The sequence below is a fragment of the Zalophus californianus genome, chromosome 4 (genome assembly GCF_009762305.2).
Source record: "Zalophus californianus isolate mZalCal1 chromosome 4, mZalCal1.pri.v2, whole genome shotgun sequence".
NCBI lineage: Eukaryota > Metazoa > Chordata > Mammalia > Carnivora > Otariidae > Zalophus > Zalophus californianus.
Genome location: NC_045598.1, coordinates 64,097,543 through 64,123,284, shown reverse-complemented (window position 1 = coordinate 64,123,284; position 25,742 = coordinate 64,097,543). Strand labels below are relative to the sequence as shown.

At 38.8% G+C, this 25,742-nt stretch overlaps 1 protein-coding gene across 1 annotated transcript in view; it reads left to right on the top strand.

Annotated features, from left to right (window-relative positions):
* PIGK (phosphatidylinositol glycan anchor biosynthesis class K) overlaps nt 1–19,469 on the top strand; it is a 116,448-nt gene extending 96,979 nt beyond the window's left edge. Inside the window, exon 11 of the mRNA XM_027579177.2 lies at nt 18,889–19,469. Coding sequence (XP_027434978.2) covers nt 18,889–19,005 — 117 coding nt within the window. The 3' untranslated portion in view covers nt 19,006–19,469. The remainder of the gene's footprint in view (nt 1–18,888) is intronic.
* The last annotated feature ends 6,273 nt before the right edge of the window (nt 19,470–25,742 follow it).

Here is a 25,742-nt window from a genome sequence, read left to right as displayed (position 1 = left end):
CATCCCTGCCGCGTTCCTGACCTTAGGGGAAAAGCTCTCAGTCTTTCCCCATTGAGAATGATATTCGCTGTAGGTTTTTCATAGATGGCTTTTATGATATTGAGGTATGTACCCTCTATCCCTATACTCTGAAGAGTTTTGATCAAGAAAGGATGCTGTACTTTGTCAAATGCTTTTTCTGCATCTATTGAGAGGATCATATGATTCTTGTTCTTTCTTTTGTTAATGTATTGTATCACGTTGATTGATTTGCGGATGTTGAACCAGCCTTGCAGCCCAGGAATAAATCCCACTTGGTCGTGGTGAATAATCCTTTTAATGTACTGTTGGATCCTATTGGCTAGTATTTTGGTGAGAATTTTTCCATCCATGTTCATCAGGGATATTGGTCTGTAATTCTCTTTTTTGATGGGGTCTTTGTCTGGTTTTGGGATCAAGGTAATGCTGGCCTCATAAAATGAGTTTGGAAGTTTCCCTTCCATTTCTATTTTTTGGAACAGTTTCAGGAGAATAGGTATTAATTCTTCTTGAAATGTCTGATAGAATTCCCCTGGGAAGCCATCTGGCCCTGGGCTTTTGTTTCTTGGGAGATTTTTGATGACTGTTTCAATTTCCTTAGTGGTTATAGGTCTGTTCAGGTTTTCTATTTCTTCCTGGTTCAATTTTGGTAGTTGATACATCTCTAGGAATGCACCCATTTCTTCCAGGTTATCTAATTTGCTGGCATAGAGTTGCTCATAATATGTTCTTATAATTGTTTGTATTTCTTTGGTGTTGCTTGTGATCTCTCCTCTTTCATTCATGATTTTGTTGATTTGGGTCATTTCTCTTTTCTTTTTGATCAGTCTGGCCAGGGGTTTATCAATCTTGTTAATTCTTTCAAAGAACCAGCTCCTAGTTTCGTTGATCTGTTCTACTGTTCTTTTGGTTTCTATTTCATTGATTTCTGCTCTGATCTTTATGATTTCTCTTCTCCTGCTGGGTTTAGGCTTTATTTGCTGTTCTTTCTCCAGCTCCTTTAGGTGTAGGGTTAGGTTGTGTATTTGAGACCTTTCTTGTTTCTTGAGAAAGGCTTGAATTGCTATATACTTTCCTCTCAGGACTGCCTTTGCTGTATCCCAAAGATTTTGAACAGTTGTGTTTTCATTTTCATTGGTTTCCATGAATTTTTTTAATTCTTCTTTAATTTCTTGGTTGACCCATTCATTCTTTAGTAGGATGCTCTTTAGCCTCCATGTATTTGAGTTCTTTCCGACTTTCCTCTTGTGGTTGAGTTCTAGTTTCAAAGCATTGTGGTCTGAAAATATGCAGGGAATGATCCCAATCTTTTGGTACCGATTGAGACCTGATTTGTGACCTAGGATGTGATCAATTCTGGAGAATGTTCCATGGGCACTAGAGAAGAATGTGTATTCCGTTGCTTTGGGATGGAATGTTCTGAATATGTCTGTGAAGTCCATTTGGTCCAGTGTTTCATTTAAAGTCTTTATTTCCTTGTTGATCTTTTGCTTAGATGATCTGTCCATTTCAGTCAGGGGGGTGTTAAAGTCCCCCACTATTATTGTATTGTTGTCAATGTGTTTCTTTGCTTTTGTTATTAATTGCCTTATATAATTGGCTGCTCCCATGTTCGGGGCATAGATATTTACAATTGTTAGATCTTCTTGTTGGATAGACCCTTTAAGTAGGATATAGTGTCCTTCCTCATCTCTTATTACAGTCTTTGTTTTAAAATCTAGTTTGTCTGATATAAGGATTGCCACCCCAGCTTTCTTTTGGTGTCCATGAGCATGGTAAATGGTTTTCCACCCCCTCACTTTCAATCTGGGGGTGTCTTTGGGTGTAAAATGAGTCTCTTGCAGACAGCATATCAATGGGTCTTGTTTTTTCATCCAATCTGATAGCCTGTGTCTTTTGATTGGGGCATTTAGCCCATTTACATTCAGGGTAACTATTGAAAGGTATGAATTTAGTGCCATTGTATTACCTGTAAGGTGACTGTTAACTGTCTGTTGTCTGTGTTCGTTTCTGCTCTTTGCTGCTTTTAGGTTCTCTCTTTGCTTAGAGCACCCCTCTCAATATTTCTTGGAGGGCTGGTTTCGTGTTTGCAAATTCCTTTAGTTTTTGTTTGTTCTGGAAGCTTTTATCTCTCCTTCTATTTTCAATGATAGCCTAGCTGGATATAGTATTCTTGGCTGCATATTTTTCTCGTTTAGTGCTCTGAAGATATCTTGCCAGTCCTTTCTGGCCTGCCAGGTCTCTGTGGATAGGTCTGTTGCCAATCTAATGTTTCTACCATTGTAGGTTACATATCTCTTCTCCCGAGCTGCTTTCAGGATTTTCTCTTTGTCTCTGAGACTCGTAAGTTTTACTATTAGATGTCGGGGTGTTGACCTATTATTATTGATTTTGAGAGGGGTTCTCTGTGCCTCCTGGATTTTAATGCCTGTTTCCTTCCTCACATTAGGGAAGTTCTCTGCTATAATTTGCTCCATTATACCTTCTGCCCCCCTCTCTCTCTCTTCTTCTTCTGGGATCCCAATTATTCTAATGTTGTTTCGTCTTATCGTATCACTTATCTCTCGAATTCTGCCCTCGTGATCCTGTAGTTGTTTCTCTCTCTTTTTCTCAGCCTCTTTATTTTCCATCATTTGGTCTTCTATATCGCTGATTCTCTCTTCTGCCTCATTTATCCTAGCATTTAGTGCCCCCATTTTTGATTGCACCTCATCAATAGCCTTTTTGATTTCGATTTGGTTAGATTTTAGTTCTTTTATTTCTCCAGAAAGGGTTTCTCTAATAACTTCCACGCTTTTTTCAAGCCCACCTAGTATCTTTAAAGTCATGATTCTGAACTCTAGGTCCGACATCGTACTAATGTCCGTATTGAGTAGGTCCCTGGCTGACGGTACTACCTCTTGTTCTTTTTGCTGAGGTGATTTCTTTCGTCTTGTCATTTTGTCCAGAGGAGAATAGATGAATGAGAGAACAAAAGGCTAACAGTTTTACAACGTCCCCAGCAAATATACTGTATACAAATCAGAAAAGACCTGAAACCAGGGGAAAAGAAAGGGAAAGAAAGAAAAAAGAAAGAGAAAAAGAAATAAAAAAAGAAAAAAAAAGATAAAAACAAAACAATTCAAAAAAGGAGAATATGATCAAATATGATCAGGCTAGTGCATAGATCAGTGCCACACACTAGATTTTGGGCGTATTTTGGTCTGTTAGAAAAAAGTGCCTCCTAAAATTTTAAAGGAAGAAAGACATATATGTACAAAATAGGGGTTGATACAATGAAGGGATGGAAGATGACTGTAAAGATGAAAATTATAAAAGATTTTATAAAAGGACTTGGTAAGATAAGTCGTTTGAAAAAAGAAAGAAGATTTAAGGGGAAAAAAAAAAAGGAAAAAGGGAGAGAATGTGATCAGGCAGGAGACTAGGACAAAGCCATACACTAGTGATTTAGGGTATATTTTGATCTGTTAGAAGAAACTGTACCTCAAAATTTGAAAGAGAGAACAACTTATATATATATGCCAAAAACAAGGGTAACTACTATGAAGGGATAAAATATGACTCTAAAAATGAAAAAAAAATAAAAAATGTTTTTTTTTTTTAAAAAAAGGGATTTATAAGATGTTGGTTGAAAAAGGGAAAAAGAAAAATAAAAAAAAGTCAACAAAAATTAACTTTGATGAAATAATGAATCATGGTAAAAAAAAAAAAAAAGCCATGAATCTATGTGCAGTATTCCCCTAGCGCTGGAGTTCTCCTATTCTCCTTGATCGATCAACTTGGTCTTGGCTTGCTGGCTGTTTGTGCTGATCTTCTGGGGGAGGGGCCTGTTGCTGTGGTTTCCAAATGTCTTTGCCGGAGGCGGAATTGCCCCGCCCTTGTCAGTCCGGGCTAAGGAAGCTGCTCCGGTTTGCTCTCAGGAGCTTTTGTTCCCTGCAAGCTCTCGGTACAGCTTTGGAGGACCAGGGCGAAAATGGCGGCCTCCCAGTCTCCGCCCGGAGGAGCTGAGAACTCGGGGCCCCGCTCCTCAGTGCGCCCCCAGAGAAAAGCAGTCACTTCCGTGTCCCCGGTCTCCGGCCGCACTCCGTGCTCACCCGGCCTGTGATTGAGCGTTGCTATCTCTGGCACCCGACCCCGCTCGGAGTCTCCAAACCCAGCAGATCCCTGCAGTGCGTTCCCACACCGCTCCTCCCCGGGAAGGAAGGGGAGTCTCCCCGGATCTGCCGCCTGTTGGGTCCCTGCTGGGGGAGCCGTGCCCCGACTGGGCCGCAGATCACAGTTTATGGCAACCCTGAGCTGAGAGCCCGCGACTCTGCTCCGTATCTGCAGCCGGCTTCCCCGCTCTGATACCTGGGAGCTCTGGCGCACTCAGGCACCCCCGGTCTCTCTGTGACCCCAAGGGTCCTGAGACCACACTGTCCCGGGAGGATTCCACCCCCTGCTTAGCCACTGCAGTGACGTCCCTCCACCGAGCTAACTTCTAAAAGGTCCGATTTTGTGCTCCGCGGCTCTATCACTTGCCAGAAGCGGCCGGCAGAGGCCCCTCCCCCGCCGTCTATCCTCCCGAATATCGCCTCGGATTCACTTCTCCGCACGTCCTACCTTCCAGTAAGTGGTCGCTTCTCTGTTCAGAGAGTTGTTGCTACTCTCCTGTTCGATCTCCTGTTGAGTTCGTAGGTGTTCAGAATGGTTTGATCCCTATTCAGCTGAATTCCTGAGACCAGGCAAAATCTAGGTCTCCTACTCCTCCGCCATCTTGCTCCGCCCCTGGACTGAGTATTTTATATGATCCCATTCTATTTCCACTTTTGGTTTGTTAGTGAATCTACTTTGTTGCCATTGTTGCTCTAGGATGTATAATATATACATCTTTATTACAGTTTCTTTAAATATTATACTATTTCATGTATAACATAAGAACCTTATAATGATATATTCTTAATCCCTTCTTCTATCCTTTGTGCTGCTGCTGCTGTTTGTTTTGATTCTACATATATGATGATCCCTGTAATACATTATTATCATTATTGCTTCAGTCAATTACCTTTTAAAGAAACATGAAAATAAGGAAAACTATTTTTATATTTATCCACCTCTTTGTCCGTTCTCTCTCTCCTCATTCACTTGTGGAAGAGTGCATTTTTGTCTGATACAATTTTCCTTCTGCTTGAAGAACTTCTCTTAACATTCCTCCTCATCTAAACCTATGATAGATATACCCTAGAGAGTATAGGTATTTGGTATATACCACCGTATAATATAGGTCTGTTGAATTCTCAAAGCTTTCGTCTTAACTGAAAAATGCTTTATTTCACCTTCATCCTTGAAAGATTTTTTTCACTTCGTACATTTTCCCTAGAATTCTAGGTTAACCGCTCTTTTCTTTTAGTGCTTTAAGATGTCTTTCCACTGTCTTCTGGCCTCCTTCAGTCATTCTTTGTTCCTCTGTACCTTTTTCTTAAAGGGCCAGGTAGTAAATATGTTAGGCTTGTAGGTCACGTCATATTTTAGGTTTGTAGGTCATCTGGCCTTTGTTGCAACTACTCAACTTTGGTTTAGTATAAAAGCAGCAGTAGATAATATGAAAGTGAATGAGTGTGGTTGTATTCCAGTAAAACTTTATTTATAAAAATCACATGACTGGCCCATGTGCTGTGGTTTGCTGAACCCTGCTCTCTAAGAACAAATCTCTTTTTATCTGACTGCTTTTAAGATGTTCTCTTTGTCATTGTTTTTTGGCATTTTGATTATGATAGTCCTTCTGCATGGTCCATGTTTATTATGCTTGATTTTGAGCTTTGTGGGTTTGGTGGTTTATAGTTTTTGTGAAATTTGGAAACATTTCAGTCATTATTTGTTGTAGATATTTTTCTCCCTCCCCACTTGGGACTCCAGTTGCACAGATGTGATCCTGCTTGATACGGTGCCACAGCCCACTCTCTGTTTATTGTTTCCTGCTCTTTTTCTTTCTATGCTTTTTTGAATAATTTCTGTTGCTATCTTAATAGTTCTCTGCTAATTCTTCTATAGTGTCTAATCTGTTAATTCCATTCAGTATATTTTTTCATTTCATATATCATATTTTTCATCTCTGAAAATCCTATGTGGGCCTTATTGATGTATTCTTTTTCTCCCTTTATATGTTCATGTTTTTCTTTATATCCAGTTTATAATAGCTATCTTAAAAGCCCTATCTATTAAATCCATCATCTCATTTATGTCTTTTTCAATTGATTGATTTTTCTCCCAGCTATGGGTCATATTTTTCTCCTTTCCATGGCTTTTTTTTTTTTTAATTGGATGCTAGATATTTTAAGTTTTGTTGTTGTTGGATTTTGGATTTTTGTTTTATTCATGTAGCAGTGTTAGATTTTGTTGTAGGATCAGTTTGAGCCCTTTAAGGATTGCTTTTAAGTTGTTTGAGGCAGATCCAGAGCAGATCCTTCTTTGGAAGGTGGGGTGGGGAGATAGCCCCACTATTTCTGATTTATTCTGCTTTACTCTGCATTAGACTCAGTATGAGCTATGACCTGGTGCTCTGCATATTATGAATTTTAGGAGAGTGTTTGGCCTATTGCTTCTGGTGTTTTGTGTTGTTTTCCTCTGCCAGCTTCTTGTTTTGCATGCAGAGATGACACTGTGCAGAAAACTCCAGAAGACCCTCTGCAAATCTCTAGAGCTCTGTCTCTGTGCTGCCCCCTCCTCTCCAGTGGTCTGCCCTGCAAACTCTAGCTGCCCAAACTTTCCTGAATTCTAATCTGTGTCTCCTTGACTCAGCAAGACTGCCAGGTTCTGTTTGGGTCCCCTTCCTTGTGCCGCAGCTTGGAAGCTTTCTTCAGGCAATAAGCTTGGGCACTCGAGAGACTCACTTATTTCCATTCTTCCAGGGGTCAGAAAAGTGCTGCAAACTGTCCAATATCTGAAAACCATTGTTCCTTACCTTCTGTATGATTTTCTAGTTGTTTGGAATGGGCCGATAGTTCCTGTAGCTTTTAACCCTACATCAGCAGAAGCAGAACTCTGATTATCTCTTAACAGACACAGATAAATAACTGTTGATAAATGTACTTTTATTATTTATTTGTGGGAACAGTGGATTCTTAAGAACTAAGAACTAAAAAACAGATTCATTTATTTCAAACTTCAAATTGTTTTCACATTTATTAAATAATGTTTTTAATTTCTCACTAGGGATTCTTAAAATAGATTATATTGTTATTTGATTAATGCAATTCTTAATCTTTTCCTTAAGTCATAAAACCAAGAGTATAAACTAGTAGATTAGTACTTAATATTTGAATATTTGTATTTCTTATTTTCAAGAAGAAAATAATATGTAACTAAGACAAATTGATTGCTCTATTGTATTCAAAGCCTATGAGACCTTGATAAGGTTCAGAAATGGGTAAGATACCACCAACAGATCACAATGTGGTAGAATCACACCCACAAACTGACTATAGTGTAAGATAAGCGCCAATTACCTTTGGTGCCTAGAGAAAAAGAAATTAATTCTTACTGGGGTGTGAGAACAGGCTTCAGTTGGAGGTAACATTGGAGAGGGTCTTAGAGAATGAATAGATATGGAAGAGTAGGAGGAATTAGACTAGAATATTTCATTCTCTTCACTTCTATTTTTTGAACATATAAAGTTAATATCTTAATCAGTTATTCACCCAAGGAAGAGTTACCACGCATAATGAATAGTTTCATTTCAAGTCTTGGTTGTTAGTTTTCTCTTGCTGTGTAACAAATAAATTTAGTGATTTAAAAGCATTTATTATCTCAGTTTCCATGCTTTATGAGTCTGGGCAGAGCTTAACTTAGTCCTGTGCTCACGGTCTAACAATTCTTTGATTAAGGTGTCAACCAGTATGGCAGTGTCATCTGAGGAGCCTCAGGGTCCTCTTCCAAGTTTACTGGTTATTGGCAGAATTCAGTTTCCCATGGTTGTAGGGCTGACTGAGTTTCTGGGCTCGCAGAGGCTGTTTGCTTTCTCTGCCTGTCCTGCATACCACAACATGGCTGTTTGATTCTTCATGAGAAGCAGGAGAGCATCTCGGCGGCTTCTAATGTATTGACCTCTTTGACTTCTAGCTCCGATATACAGACTGTCTTTTAAAGGGCTCACTTTCTTAGGTCAGCCCCTCCTCCCAGGATAATCGTGTTTTTGATTAACTGAACGTCAACTGATTAGGGACCCTAATTATATCTTCAGAATCCCTTCATCTTTGCTACATAATGTAACCTAATCATAAGAGAGATAGCCCATCTAATTTACAAGTTCTGTCCACACTCAAGGAGAAGGGATTAGACGGGGAATGTACACTAGGGAGAGGGAATCTGGGGGCTGACTTAGAATTTTGCTGACCACAGTTTGATTTATACTATTAATATAATTTGAAGAGTACAAATTATATTTTATAGAGAAGATATAGAGAAACTGGAAGTACTAATAAACTACCACAGATCAAACAATTGGAAACAAACAGCTGTTTTCTAAAGTTATTAGACTAGTAGCTTCAGTATATTGTATTTTTTTTCCCTTTACTTAAAAGATAGTTTAACTGAACTGATGTGATCATTCTATTTTAAGAAAAGAATTTCATCAAAACTTTGAAAAATTTTCGTTTGCTTCCCAGTAAACACGTACAATTTTGAAAATCCTCAGTTTCTTTTTTGTACATAATTTTAGTGCTTAGATCTATGCTCCGTTAACTATTTTGCAGTTCTATGGTAATGTTCTCCTAGCAACATGAAAAGGGAGGTTGAATATTGTGCACAATTGGCAGTGCAGTGTTGCTTAGCTACCTATCTTTTTAATTTGAAATATTAGGCATTTCAATAATAGGTAGCCCTTAAGCTCTTAAGTGTTTGCTCATGACACAGTGCAGTGTTTTATGTGTGCTTTTCACCTTTGTATTAAAGCTGTTATTGTGAAAGTTTAAAAAAAATAGTGTATTTAATAGCAGTCAGTAGAGTATTTTAACTACATAAAATCAGTCATTTTATGAGAAGTTCTAATATGGACACAAATGAAATTATAAGCTATACTTTAATATGAACTTACCTCAGATGCAGCGGTACTACCAAATGCAATAATTATACCAATCTGTCATTTGATTGCAAGGAAAATCACTGTAGAATGTCTAAAATATTACCTATAGTTGTTTTAAAAATAGCAATCTTGTTATACTCCAGCAGTATCATTAAATACATACTGAAAAAGCACTTTATTATATTATGTTGCTGTCATGCTATTCATGTTACATTTTCTTAAACTTAGGATACCAAGTACTAAACAGTATTATTGCAGTGCATCTCCTAATTTGGAAAAGATGGGTATATGGAGATTCTTCTAAGTGGATTCTTTCAATAGAAGTTTTTCCTATATATTCCCTTCCCCCTACACACAAAAAAAATAATTAAAGAAATACATATCCATTGTAGAAACGTATTTTCAAAAGTATATAGAAGTTTAGAGAAGAGATTAAAACTACCTAATTCTATTTCATCCAGAGAAACACTATTAAGACCTTAATATATTCCTTTTCTTTGAATATTGTTTAGAAGATCATATTTCATACTTAATTTGAATCTTGCCTTTACTTTCTTATTATTACAGCATAAGTGTGTTTCCAAATCATTAAAATTGTTTGAAAACATTTTGATTACTATTTATGTAGATGTACCATATTTCCTGTATTATTATTTATATGGATTGTTTTCTGTTTTTTTTATTATGTAAATAACACTGAGAAGAAAATCTTTGTGCAAAACCTTTGTCAGCATTTCTGAGTTTCTTAATGTAGCTGAGTGTAACGGTTCCTCTGAATGAAAAGATACAAACATTTTAAAGACCTCTAAACATGTTAATAGATTATTTTTCTGAAAAGTTGACCATCCTCATTAACATTTACTAGTGTAATTTTTAAAAGATGAAGAAATAGTTAATATATTATTTTTAATTTGTTTTTATGATCAAGAAGATTGAATTTTTTCAATGTTAATTAGCCATTTGTAATTATTTTGTGAGACTTTTCATTTCCTTATTTCATTTATTAATAAATCTTTGTGTCTGTTGATTTTGGGGAAATCTTCATGTACTAAACTTATCCCCGTTTCTATATTTTCCCATTTATTCACCTTTTGGTTTGTACACTTTGCAAAACACAGAGCTTTCAAAAAGTTCTTTTAAAAATCTCTTCACCTTGGGGCACCTGGGTGGCTCAGTCATTAAGTGTCTACCTTCAGCTCAGGTTATGGTCCCAGGGTCCTGGGATCGAGCCCCGCATCGGGCTCCCTGCTCTGCCAGAAACCTGCTTCTCCCTCTCCCACTCCCCCTGCTATGTTCCCTCTCTTGCTGTGAGATAAGAGAGATAGCCCATCTAATTTGTCTCAGGCAAATAAATAAATAAGATCTTTTAAAAAAAACTCTTCACCTTTTGGTTAATTTTCATTTATTGCTTTTAGATTTATAAATCCCTTTAGTGTGCAAATTCTCCTACATTTTATCTCTTTTTACTCCATTCACCTGTGGGTGGGCACTGACTCAAGCTAGTAGAAGCTTCAAATCCCAGCTCACAACTGGGCATTTACAGAATGAATCTTTGTAGCCCTTGATGCTTGCTACACCCAAAGGGCATCCATTCTTTCAACAATGTTTCCCAGTTGCTACAGTTCTGGCTGGTCAGCAGCAAACTAACAGATATAAATCTCCACCATTGTGGATCTTCCATCACCTTCCTTCTGCCTTTCAACAATGCCTGGCTTTCTCATCACCTGACTTTGCTCTGCTCTTCACCAACCCAAATATGACATATTGTTCAAGGGCCAGCTCTCCCAAGAAGTCCTTTCTGAGTCAGCTTGCAGGCCCTTGGCCTCGTGTTCTGCTCCCCATAATGAGTTTCCTCTGCCACTGCTCTCCACTGGTACTTTTTTTTTAAAAAAAGATTTTATTTATTTCTTTGTCAGTAAATGAGAGAGAGAGAGCAAGCAGGGGGAGCGGCAGGCAGAGGGAGAAGCAGGCTCCCTGCTGTGTAAGGAGCCTGATGTGGGACTCGATCCCAGGGCCCCAGGATCATGACATGAGCTGAAGGCAGACGCTTAACCAACTGAGCCACCCAGGCATCCCTCTCCACTGGTACTTTTAACATAGCTACCATTAGAATGTGTCCCTAGGTGCCACTTTACGAAGAAAATTTAAAAAAAAATGTTTCTACATCTAATATTTTTACATCTAATTCTAAACCATGTAAAGTGTATTTTGGTTTATAATGTTGGGCTAGCAACAAATCTGTTTTTTCCAAATGTTAATCCAGAGCACCAGTAAGAATATTTTCTTGCCCACTTTTTTGTGATAGCTCTTTTATCATGTACTAAATTCTTGGCTACTGGGCTTGATTGCCTGCTTTTTATTCTGTTGCATTGATCTTTCTATTTTGCATGAGAACAACATTTTAGATTAGCTTTATCATATCCTTTTTTATATTCTGGACTGTTTACTCATTTTTATAGGGTAATTTGGATTGTTTACCTTACATCTCATGTTACGGCTATTTGTTATTTTATGTTTTTTATTGCTGTTGTGAATGGAATTTTTTTTTTCTATTCTGTTTTTTGACTCAGTTTTGGTAACATGTTGAAAGTTTTTTTTTTATATTTATCTCAAATCTGAGCTCTTGGGGGTGCCTGGGTGGCTCAGATGGTTGGGTGTCTGCCTTCGGCTCAGGTCATGATCCCGGGGTCCTGGGATCGAGCCCCACATTGGGCTCCTGGCTCAGTGAGGAGCCTGCTTCTCCCTCTTCCTCTGCTTCTCTCCCTGCTCATGCTCTCTCTCTCTCTGTATCTCTGTGTCTCAAAAGAATAAATAAAAAATCTAAAAAAAAATCTGAGCTCTTTATTTTTCATAATTATGAATTGATTTTGTAGAGTTTGTTGATATCTAATCATAATATTTGCAAACGAAAATTTAATTCTTACTGGAACTTAAGTCTAGATTGGCTAGAAATTCCAGAGCACTATTAAGTAATAATGTTAACAGTGGATATTCTTGTCACGGGAAAACTAAAATCATAGATTAAGGAAAAACTATGGTCAATTTTATATTTAACAAATTATAGTAAAAAATAAAGCATCTTTAATTATCCTAGATTAGATTAATTGCTTTGCAAATTTACCATGAGTAGAGTGCATCAAAATCCTGGGAGATGTTCATTTCCCCAGCAGGGGGCAACATCTGGGTAACACTAATTACTAACTTTAAAAGGAAAGGAGCTAGATATCTGGTCTAGATTGCAATTGAGAGGAGGAAGGCTAGAGGAAGCTAGGTGAATTAGTCTCTGGGTTCCCCTATTTCATTTCCCGGAGAGCAATTCCTGGCATGGTGGCAAGTAGAGTCAGTCTGTTTCCAGGAAGACCATAAGAGAGAACTGGAAGAGCATCAATATAGCTCCTTTACTGGGGAGGTTGTGCAAAGAATATTCATGAAATTTACCTCTAGAAGACGTATAGCAGGTATTTTTCATGGGTGGCTTCATCAGAGTCTGGCTCTAGATAACTGTTCAGGTGTGACAGCTGCTTTAATGGGGCTGGATTTCTTATTCGAGGAGGGTCAGAGGAGATTATCTTGTCAGACCACCCCCCCCCCCACCTCAGCAAAGTTCATGGTGGACAAGAGGTTGATTAGTTGCCCTTTATGCTGTTCTTATTTGTACCATTCCTGCAGAAATCTGAAGCCACAAGTATGTAGATGGGAACTTTATTTTCTTATGATAAAGAATCAGGGTGTTTCCTTCCACATTAATTATATCAGTGGTTGTATTCCATAGCTTTTGATGCATAATAAACCACTCTAAAACTTGGTGGCTTACAGTATCAACCATTTTCTTAGCTCATAATTCTACTGGTTGACAGTTTAGGCCAAGTTTAACTGGGCAGTTCTATTCTCAGCTGAGTTCCCTCACGAGTCTGTGGTCAGTCCTGGGTTGGTTAGGCCGGTCTGCTTCTGGGAGTTGGCTGGTTCTTGTCTGGGGAACCTCAGTTCTTCTCCACATGATGTCTTTGCCTCCAGAAGCCTTGCCTGGATTTTTTTCTCATGGTGGTAGCAGAGTCTGAGAGAGCAGAAGCAAGCAAAGTGTTGGAATTAGGACGCTGTTGCTTGTGTTGCATTTTGTCGACCAAAAGATGTCACAAGGATATAAATTCCATTTCTTGGTGAGAGTTGCTATAACAGCACATATTGCAAAGGGCATGGATACAAGGGAAGTATGGAGAATTGGGCCATTTTTTTTCCCACCAATCTGCTGTAATTAGGTGAATGAAGGACTCAAAGATGTGCTTAGGGCACTTTTTTCCTTGTTAACGTGGATTTTAATTTTGCTCCCTTTTTACCTCAGCCTGTTGCCCTTGTATCTTGTATAATTTTTCTCTTCATACCATTCTTTTATTTTCAATTTCTTGTGCCTCCTTATTCAAGTCAATGCCAAATAAAATTTTTCTAAAATGATCTTTTGGTTCCTGACTACATCTTATTCTGAGATATATTCTCTGCATCTTCAGGATATTTCTTTATCGTGTGGGGGAATATTTTTATTCATAGACCTCTCCGTGTTTTTTCCTTTTTCTTAGAACGCTGTTGGTATGTGCCAACAGAGTACGTGGATGCTTCTCCCTATCTACTTCAGCTTGAATGCCTTCTCAGACCTGCATCTGAAGAATAATTTGTTATACATTTCCTCTGATTGGCAGGCAGTCATTAAATGTGGTTTTGCTAAACTAAATGAGGATCCTCTGCTATCATGCTACCTATGTATGCCTGGCATGGGAGCACTTTAAAATGGTGAAGTGTATGGAAAAACCTGTTTCTTAACATGCCCTACTACAAGGATTTTTCCTATATTTTCCCTTCTCCTTCAGAGCTCTTCATGTGGATATTGAAACTTCTTAGATGCAGTGAACCATTGTCAGTGCCCCTCTACCTTCTGACTTGTTCTTTACTGGGAACTGTATTCAGATGGTAAAGAGGTTTGCCATTGCGGGGTTAGTAATGAGTTACACTACTTTGGCTGCCTCATCAAGCCACCCTTCTACTTTGGAAACACAATCCCTTGAATAGCAGGCAGGAAAAAGGAGAGAGCAAAAGTCCCTTTCTCAGTTGACAAAATTATTGTGTTTCCCAGTGCAAAGCAATCCTTTGTCAGAAAACCAGGCCACTATTAATTTGTTTGCAGACCTGGTTTCTAGGACTTTCAGATAGTGAAATTATCTGAGGTTTCTCATCAGAGGTTAAATTAATTTTAGTAGGATGTGCTCTTGTCTTTCTGTGTCTTCATACGTATTTTCCTGAGAAGATGGGAAAGGCTGCACTGGAAGATTCTACGTAGATGCCATGTTAAGCTAAGAGTCCAAGTTGTATTTAATTAATAATTCATTTACCATTTTCTGTTAATCAAAAATATGTAATACAATAAAAAATATAGCAACTGCAAATAGCCATTTTTGAAAGCTGAGATTTGCTGCTCTTTGTTAGTCTGTACAATGTTATACTGTAAAAAAATACAAAATTCCATTATAATTTTGGAGTGATTACATACATTTCTTAGTCCTCCATTATTACATTCAAAGCTCTAGCACTTTGCTCTTCTCTCTGGTCCTCTCCTGGGCATCAGTGGTCTAAATATGGGACACATCTTATTGAAGGAACCAGGAAGCAATGGCTCCAGATTCTCTGAGCCAGTCTTTGGAATAATAGATCAAAATAGCTGCCAGGACCAGTCTTGGGAGAAATGATAGTGACTTCCAAAGAAGCTTTCGTTGTCTTCTTCCTGGCAACTATTTCTGGCTAAGTTTAAGATCTAATGATACAACTCTGATCTCAGGGAATCCATCTCATTGGAAAGTAACTAGTTTCTACAGCTGCAGAACTAAGATTGCTATTAACTACTTGATTATTATTTCAGTAATCTCTAATGAATCATAGAGCTTAAATGATGTTCACCTTTTTTTTTTTAAAGCATGAGTTGGTTTAAATACTATCTGAAAGTTACACTATTTTTAAACTCTTGAAAGTTCACATCACCTGAACTCTTTTAGCACTGAAATTCATTAAATTGGTTTATGGAATAATTGTCTGTATTGTATATTATAGCCTGTCCTTCTATAGGTAAGAGTTTAATGCCAGATTTTGATAATATTTATTTAAATTTTTTAAAGCATGAACCTGTGTGTGTGTGTGTGTGTGTGTGTGTGTGTGTGTGTGTGTGTGTGTGTGTTTTCAAATACCATCCAAATCCGAGACTCCTAGTTATTGGGGAAAATGTGAATCTTGTTGCCCCAATTAGGTCATTACTCTTAAGCTGAATTTCCAGGGAACATCTGCAAACTATTGTATAAAGGTGTGCTTCCTCTAATAACTAATAATGACAATCTTTTCCCCGTTTATGGAAAAAGAATTTTTGGTTTAGCTTTTTCAACCCTTTGGCATGGATTACAAACTGTTTGAATAATAGAAAATAAACATGACAAAAACCAAGCAGTAGTAAATCATGTTTAGTTCACTCACTTGTTTTTCATTGTCACATGCTTGTGATATCTACCTTCCCTGTCTTTAATATAACTATGCTTTATATTAATCTAGATTTTCTACTGGAATTAAATTAAGATTTTTCATAGTGTTTCACAAAGGCTCTTCCATCTGAAATGCCACTGGACTTAACCATCTTATAAGATACTAGAGGGAAAGAACCTCTGTCATCATCATCATTTCACATATGATCAGAGCCATTGCAGAGTTTTGAATAGAAAGTAACAGGAGGAAGAATTGGATTACAATATTTTTGGTGTTTGGGGAGTTTTCTGGAAGGAGTGGGAGGGGGTGAGAATAGACTAAGAGTTAGGGTAGCACGTAACCACTGTAAACAGTATTGTCAGTTGTGTTTATATTATGTGGTTGATTAAAACTCCAGCATGATATGAAAACAGTAAGGTGGATTCCTCTCTTAGTTTGACCAGTTAATTTTGAATTAAAATTTATATAAAAATCAGATTGTTTCAAACATTGTTCCTCATAACTAACAAACACAGAAGAAAGTTATCTAAAAAGTACTCTGAGTTTCAAATCATCACTTTTCTAGGTAGGAACAGGTAGTTATAGACCGACTACGTTCTCAGAAAACACATCATTGCTGTAATTGTGCATTCATTCATTCCCAGGAGGTCTGTGTCACTATGCCCATTTTATAGATTCAGAAATTCAGAGTGGTGAAGTGGCTTCACAGGTGACATGGACTTTAAGTGTTAAAACTAAACTTTGAACCCAAAAAAGTTGTTTCTAAAGCCCATGCTCTTTGAACCACACCACACTGAGCCCTCGTTTTTAAATTATGTATTTAATTTTTTTAAATGACAAAAGTAATGTGTGCTTAAAACAAACAATACCTATGTCCATACATATGAGGCTTTTATTATTATACAAATATGTATACATATTTTACAAATATATATTTGTATTTTAAGAAGATGTGTCTAGCAGCAGTATGATTGATAGATGGGAAAGAGAGGGCATCTTGGAGGAAGAGAAGCTAGTTAGGACACTGTTTCAGTGATCCTGACAAGAAATGATAAGAGCTGGAACTAAGGTAGTGGCAGTGATAATAGAAAACTTAGAAAGGACAGACATGATAGTGAGAAAACCTGTAAGAGTCAGGAACTCATGGAAATGGGAAGGTCTGAGAGTTGGGGGAGCTAAGAATGACTTCCAGTTTTATCACTTTGGCAACATGGTGATGCCCCTGGTATGGATGGAGTGATGGAAAACGGAAGAAAACAGAATTGGGTGGAGGACTCAGGAATGAATTTGCTCTTGGCTATAGTAAAGTTTGTGATCCTTTAGAATATCCAAGTAGAGATGTCTGTTAATTGTACATAAACCTAGGGTTTAGCGTAGAGTTCCATGTTAGTGATGTAAATTTGGGAATCATAAGCTTGCTGACAAAGGTCAAAACCAGGGTACAGATGTCACCCAGAGAGATTATTTATATAAAGGGAGAGAATAAATGGCTGAGGGCAGAGCTGTAGACAACACGAGCATTTAAGGAGCAAAGAAGACTGAAAAGGAATAGTTAGAGAAGGGAAAAACCTGGGGAGTGTATCACTGAAGCCAAGAGAGGAGAATTTCAGAAGAGAAGGAAGAAGTTGCAGAAAGATCATCTAGTTGAAAACCAGGCATTTCCATAGATAACTTCTCCATTTATAAAATTAAAAGAAAAATAGAGCTTCATTGTATCAAAATATTCTTTTGAATTCTTTTAGTGGGTTTATAATGTATACATTAAGCAACTATCAGATATTTTAAAGCATAGATAATAAATATAAATAGCTATAGAATGTGGCAGGATATTACTAGCATGGCCCTTACTGACAAATTCTGGTTGATTTGACTTGATTTGTTTTATATTTAAGCTTGCCTGCCTGCCTACCTGCCTTCCTTCTTTTCCTTCCTTCTCTCCCCCGCTTCCTCTCTGCCTGCCTCCTTTCCTCTTGTAATGTGATGAGCTTAGGATTGAGTAAAGAACATTAGGTGTCCTGGTTATATATGGGAAACCAAACTATAAGATGCAGATACCTCTAAGAGATTTATGAACCTTCCTTGGCTAGTTTACAAGGTGACTAAAGAAAATTTTAGATTAGTTTCTCTTCACTCAGTTCTACTCTAAAATATGATTCTAGGGGCCACTAGGTGGTGCAGTCAGTTAAGCGACCGACTCTTGGGTTCAGCTCGGGTCATGATCTTGGGTTGTGGGATCGAGCCCTGTCATGGGCTCCACGCTTAGCGCCGTGGAGTTTGGGTTTCTCTCTCCCTCTGCCCTGCCCCCCCATCGCACGCACGCTCTCTCTCTCTCTCTCAAATAAATAAATCTTTAAAAAATATGATTCTCATATCATAACTATCCTTATAATCTTGGCCAGTAGTTTAGGAAGTAAACCTTATAAAAAGATCATAGTTACAGACCTCCAATTTCAGGGACATAACATAGCTGTTGCAATGACAACTAAAGGGAGAAGACTGGTCTGCCTTTCCTTGCTGGACAAAGAAATATACAGGACACTTGGCTGGGTGTTGAGGGGTAGGGAATGGACAAAGGGATATAAAATGAATACAGCCAGACATTTCTCCCTGGAATTTTGCAGGGAGATAACCAATAAAAATAATTATGTTACTCGATAGAAGTAAGAGTAGAAGGAGCTACACATTCAAAGAAGAGAATATAGCAGGTGGGAAAATCTGAAGGTGTTGGCATTTTAGTTGGTGAGTTTCAAATAGGGTTTGGAATGGAGCAAGGAACATTCTGTCTCAAGGGCTTACCATGACCAAAGGTATGGGCCCCAAACAAGTATTTGTTGAATATCAGAACAAATGGAATTGGAAAGCATTTGTTTTTCCAATGACTTAATCAGTATAATATATGTATGTCTCCTGTGTGCCAGGCGCCGTGACAGGTGGGTGCTGGGAATACAAGCACGATGACCTTCATAGAGCTGTAGTCTGGTGGGAGAGACAGACAAAACCAACAAACTAATGAATATATAAATTCAAAGTGAGAAGGACTAGTAGGCTAGTGAAGAGAGCTGTTGGGCTGGGTAGTCAAGGAAGCCTCTTTGGAGAAACATAATGGCATCTGAAACTGACCTTTGTAAGAACCACATTGAAATATTTACCCAGTTAGAAGCTTTTGTTGTTGTTGCTGTCCTAATACATTTAATTTGGCTAAATTACTTCCCCTTCAAACACAGCCTGTGAAATTTCTGTTTCCCATCAGTGTTTGTTTGACCCATTATTGTTAAGTTTACCGTGTCCTCTTTGTTTTGCAGAAACCAAAGCTGAAAGATTGGCATCCTCCTGGGGGTTTCATTCTGGGATTGTGGGCACTCATTATAATGGTTTTCTTCAAAACTTATGGAATCAAGCATATGAAGTTCATTTTCTAGACATGATGTGTGAAGAAGACGGCATGGAAGACTGCAACCTTGGATAAAATTTTATGTCATTATGCTTTTTAAAAAGTACATTGTTCTTGGGGCGCCTGGGTGGCTCAGTCGGTTAAGCAGCTGCCTTCGGCTCAGGTCATGGTCCCAACGTCCTGGGATCGAGTCCCACATCAGGCTCCCTACTCGACGGGAAGCCTGCTTCTCCCTCTCCCACTCCCCCTGCTTGTGTTCCCTTTCTCGCTGTGTCTCTCTCTGTCAAATAAATAAATAAAATCTTAAAAAAAAAACAAAAACATTGTTCTTATGTGAATTGGGCAAAAAGTATAGGGAAACTAAATTTGAATGAACTATTGATTTTATAACTTAAAGATAAATAACTGTTAATGCAAATGCTAAGTGGCACTAACTATACTTGTTTTTTGTTGTGCATGTTATTAAAAAGATTGGACAAAGATCCGAGTATATTTAATGGCTGTTTTTGAAAATAAAAATTTCCCCTAATCTTACCCCCTTTTCATTCAGAAAAGAAAAAAATGTGAAGATACTTAAGTTCTCACTAGCAGAGGTAATTTCTTGTCAGGATTTTTGTGTGTGTCCTCCTAGTCTTTTTTTTTCAATGTACACATTTTTTTCCTAAATAGAGATCGTATAGAATATTTCACTCTGTAACTTTTCATTTTACAGTATGTTATCAACCCTTTCCCTCTCCTTGGACATTTTTCAGAACACACTGTGAATGGTTGCACAGTATCCATTTTATGAATGTACAGTAAGTCATTTAACACTCTTCTGTTGTTGGGCCTACTTACCTTGTTCTCAGAATCTTCCTTTGGTTGATTCTTCAGTGGGTTAGTATTTTACTCTCAGCCATTCATGGAATTCTGCAGCTTTGATTTTAAGTAAATATAAAAAAATGAGTTCCTTAACTTAGGGTACTGATAGTCTTTGGGACCTTATTTGCTGTCAGTTTGCCTGGAAAATATAAGACCTTTGAGAATTTCATATTATTGACTGCTCAAGAGAAACAGACCCCATCATTTTTCATTTCTAAGCATTCTGTGATCCTCAAGAATTGATTTCCTCCTCTTCAATTTCCATATTGAAAGAGACGTTGTTTCATTCTGTTTAAGGTAAACCTTGTCACTGTCTGGGTCTGTACTTTTCCTGAGATAATCCCATAGAGTGGATGACTGTCTGGAAAGGTCACACGTAGGACCCTGCCTTTTTGTTTGACTGATGCATCACTTAAGGCAGAAAAGACCTTTTTGCTCTCCAAGAAGATTTAAGAGTTCACATCTTCATCGCTGATTTCTTTTAGCTCATCAGCCATCTGCCTGTCTTTCTCATAACTGGCAATAGTATTGAGATTGTGTTTTGCCATCAGCCCCAGATATTGGTTTTTGTTGTTGTTGTTGTTGTTGTTGTTTTGCATATAAGGGGGAAAAAACCATGGAAGTTGAGTATTCATGTTCCACAGGATACCTTTTAGTATTTTATCTGTTTTTTTCCCCAAGAATTTATGTGTTAATCTTTATTCATTACAAAGATCTGATTTATAATTAGAGGTAACATTAAGAAGACAACTCTTCCTCCACAATAAAACCTCCTAAAGTTAATATTCTTTAGGATTTGTTTTCCTTTTACCACTTAAAATATTGCCTTTTAATTACATGCAAAACGGTCATACACTTCACAGGCAGATGATTAACTGTTAACTCTCAGGTTAGAACAAATGATATTAAGGCTTTTTGCCGGCTCTGAATCTTCATTTGAATTGATCTTTTTATTGGTGTACTCGATAAATTCAGATATTTTATCTGAATAAATGGAGAGGGATTCTTTTGTACATAGAGGGAAAAACAAACTTCCTCTTGACTAGCCAAATCATAGTAGCACTAAGAGACAAAAAAGGTTGACCAGAGCACCCAGCAAACATTTACACAAGGTCATGAACACTAGGGTAAGGCGGAGCTACTTAGCGTCAAAAGGAAATATGATTGATCTTGAGCCAAAGTAATTTAGTTTGAATATAATGAAATACACCCTGACGGTAAAGACCGCTGGAAAGTATAAGGCTTCCTCTCCAGAGGCTGTAGAAGGTGCCCTTCTTAGTTAAAACCAAACTGGGAAAAGTAATACTGGATATAATATACAGGATTAATTTTGCCCAGGCAGAGTTTCAAAGGGCAGTTATTTCTCTTTCTGTTTCATTATTGAATTTTCAGAATATAGTTAAAGCAGAAAGCTTAATCTATGTTAAATGTTCAGCTCGTAACCATAATTTTTTTACATAAAGTATATTCTGCTTTCAACAATAAGTAAATCCGCTGCATGTGGTAAGTGGGTAATATTGTAAGAGCAATTAAATAGTCCAGACTTCAAATTATACCAGAAAAGCGCATCTTAAATATATCCTGGAGCCAGAAAGAGCTGAACAACGGAAAGGGGTTTTCTTCTTGCCTTTCCCCCAGTGTTGTTGTGAGGATCAGATGAGATAATGTTATGACTAAACACTTTGGAAATTGTTAATATATGGTGGTGCTCGTTTCCTTATTTTGGCTTAGGAAGATACCAACAGGGAAGTTAATGATCCCACTGTCCCTTGTTCCGCTGCACTTGGCTTACCGTTAAGTATAAGCTACTTAACGTGCTTCTTGTTCTCTTGGTGTTCTTTTTCTCCCCCTCCCGCCTTGGTGTCCTTTGGGGAGACAAGGAATATAGATAAATGGGTCCCGGCAGACATGGCTGACCTTTTAGGGGAGGGACGGGATATAATGATGCCATTCGGCAAAGGCAGCCTGCAGGAGAAAAAGAAACCAAACGATGTGGGTTTTAAAATTATGAAAGGCATTCGTTTACAGTTTATGAAAGGGAAATGCAGTTTGGATGCAAAGCTGATTAAATTGGATCAAGAAAAAGTGGAATTAAATACGTAAAATAATGCATGCATTTATGGTTTCAATTTTTTTATATCCTCAGCTAGTTGAAAATGATGATTCCCACAACAAGCATAACTCAGCTTGTTTCTGCTTACTGAGTATTTTCTACTATGGTATATGTTGATAACATTTCTTCCATTATGTATGTTGTAGAGCAGAGTTACAGTTACTGTGGGAATCATAATTTGAAATTTTGACTCGTATGTTTCTGGAATCTTTACAACAAATGTTGCATTAACATACAACTTTTTCCATTGATTTTACCAAAATTTAAATCCATCTGTAGCAGTTTCTGTTTTAACTTGTGAAAGAAATATTTTATAAACATACCACAAGGTATGGCTACAAAATAATGAGATCAGCATCCATTTTGGCTCTCTGAAATCAGCCTCATTACTTCATTGTCGCATCTTTTACCCGAGGGCATTTCCCACAAAGGAAGTGTTCTCCGGGGTCGCTGTTCTGTTGCTGCCTGCCCTATCTGCGCATGTCCTTGCCTTGTAAATACGAAAGTCTTTCCATTCGTGGATGATACACCGTGGTGGTACCCAGTCTTTTATCTCTCAGTGCAAAAATGTTTCTGTTTTGGAAATGTGCTATGAAATGTTCAGTTTATTTCAACTGCATAGACCCTTGAATATGGGATTGATGTAGTTGAAGGTGTGACCAAGACACTGGTTATTAAAAATTCACTTAGTGCAAACATAGCAAGGTGGAAACAGTCATAAAAAGGAGCTTACTGTGTCCTGTGGGCTGCCTGCAGCCTCAGTGACCTCAGGGGACTTCCAGATCTGCCCGTGGCATAGCCATTCGTAGGGCCTGCCGCCTGAGGCTCATGTGATGGGGCTCGTGCTCATGCGATCTGACCTTTTCCGACTGTGGAAGTGCCAGCTGCTGTCGGCGCTGGGGTTTCAGGGACAGCCGGCAGAGCAACGTAGGACACTTTCCTGGGGACATTAATTTGGGTCATCAAGGGAAAGCATGTCATACAGTGCCTAACACAGGAAAATTTCGCCCCTCTGTTCTTTGCTGGCCAGGACTCTACCTAGCCCTTGTTTTTAACCTCCACTCAGGCCCAGGGGTCACTCTAAAGAACATTAGCCATGGTGCTCCCAGACTCTCCTATTCCCTTCTCCTCACCGAGCCTTAGAGGTTCATGTGTTTAACTCCCTCTGTGGCCTGTCCACTTCGTTAGAAATATACCTTTAGCATGATTGAATGGACAGTCTGTCCTCACCCCAGGCCCCTGATGTCTGGATAATAATCTAGTCCAAAGTTTTCTGATGTCCCCCCATCCCAGTGGGTACTGCATTTCCAGGAGACATCTTCTCCCCGCACTCCATGTTAGTTAGGACTTTTAAGTTTCAAATGATAGAAACCCTACTAGAACAAGTTTAGACCGAGAAGGGAATTTGATGGGGCGTCTGGCCTGAGCCTCACCAGGGACTGGAATGGCACCTGGATATTCTTCTCTGCATTTCTTCATCCCTCCCGGAGACTGGCTTTCTCACATGGCTGGTAACACCAGAGCCTTATGTCCTGTGCTTCACCACAAGAGAGAGGAACATTACTCTTCCATTATTTCTATTCTAAGAGGCTTGTAGAAGAACAGACTAATCTTGCCGGCATCAAGAGTCCACTTGGCCAGAAGGTCCGGGTCCTGTAAGCACATCAGGATGTGTGGTGGCATACCCCTGGCTGTTAGGGCCTCTTCTAGAGAAGGGAGCGAGCACAGGAGCCGGGTAGTCACCCCTACTACTGCCTCCGACTAGCTTGTTATTCGTGCGTGGTCCATGGCTCGCTTGGAAACGCAGAGCGTCAGGCCCCACCTCAGACCCCCTGAACCAGAATCTGCATTTTAACAAGGTCCCCAAGGAAGTTCTCATGCACATGAAAGTAGGAGAAACACTGATCTGCTTTATCTTCCTAGACTAAACAACCCAGCTTTATCCTAAAAGGAGACTGTAAAAGATAGCAAATACTTGTAAAACAGCCATGGGTAGCATATTTTATGGGTTTAATTGACTTCTCAGCGTTATTATTGACTTCTAGTCAGACCTTTTAAGACAGTACCACTCTCATTTTTTTTTTCTTTTGAGCCTTTTCCAAAATGTTTAATGGTTAAACAGGCATCTAATTAGCACTTACTGTATGTAGTATCTGCAAATTCTTTGACACTCCTCTCATCAAGAGGTGGAGCCTAAATGCCCCTCCCCTGAATATGGCCGGGCCTTGGGGCCTAACTCAAATAAATAGTATGTGGCAGAACAATACTGCATGACTTACAAAGGCAGATCATACAACGTGATCTAGCATCTGCCTGACTCTTTTTCTCAGGACGCTCGCTGTTGGAGCCCAGCCACCAGGCCCTGCGGAAGCCCAGGCCACACGGAGCAGCCACGCATGTGTATTCTGGCCAACAGCCCCGGTTAGGTCCCGGCTAGTAGCCAACAGCAAGCTCCAGAGGGATGAGGGAGACAGCCTGCAGAGGCTTCCTGACTGCAACCACTGAAGAGGTGGAACCCCAAGTGAGCACCACCTCGTTGATCACCAGAACTGTGAGACAATAATAGGGGGAAAAAACTATTTTATTCCGCTAAGGTTAGTTTGGTTTGTTGTACAGGGATTGTGGTTGAAACACTGTGTTAATGTGTTACCCACTCTGGCAGATGCTTTGAGCGATACAAAGAAACAGGGTTCTTTTTTTAAAAGAGTTAAAAATTACTTCTTGAAAGACTCACATGAAGAGATGAAGTAACTACATAGCCCAAAATGACAAGTGCCATTTAAGGCGTTTTAGAAAAAAAAAACAAACCTATTTGTAGTTGATATATACATGTTATTAATACTGTTTACTTCCAGGGGAAGGGGCAGAGAAGACTTCAAGATGGAAGTGAAATTTGACTAAGCAATCAGATTTCTGTATTTCTCCCCCCCCCCATTTCCCACTACTGCTCTTTCAAAACTATAGATTTTCTTCATTGCTGTCCCAATGACTCAGACTTTCCAGTCATTGGAATATTTTACTTTGTAATCTGAAAAGGTAATTGAGGGAAGGTAACAGGCTTAACTTCCTTCTCTACTGCCTGCAAATTGACCTCTGTTTTCCTCCATCCCATCCCCTCCCCCACCCCCCGCCTTTGGTCTTGGAGATTGAGTCATTGACTCCATCCTTTCTTCTGGGATATTGCTTACTAATAAACGTACCTCTCCTTATCCCGCAGTCAAGTCTTCCTTTGCATGGATGTGATTTCCCTTATGTTTTCAAAAATGTTCAAGCTTTCTCATCTTAAAAGCTCAAGATCCCACTTCCCTTTTAAAGGCAAATATAGAAATGCTATATAGTATAGAGTTCTTTTCTACTTCATTTCATAGCCTATTATTTTGAATGAATGGGTGGCATTCTGACTTGACTTCCCTGCCCTGTATTTGTTTGTGAACCTTTCCACGAATCTAGCTTCTGCTTCCACCACAGGCCCGAAACTATTTTCTTTACTGATATCAATGATCTCTTAATTTGCCAAATCTGGTGGAATTTTTCTGCCTGTACCTTTCTTCTCTCTCCCTAATATGTAGCAATTGTTGATGACTTCCACTTTTAAAAAACATTTCTTCCTCTGCCTCCATGGTACTGCTTGCTCCCCGAGTTTTCTTCATTCAGCCTCTCCTTTTCGGTCTTTGACATCCCACAGCAGCCCTTCTGCAGAATTCTGCCCTCAAAATCTTCCGATTCAACACTGTCCCTGTGTACTTTCATCCCCATCTATGGTTTCCACTGTTACCTCCACGTCACTGGCA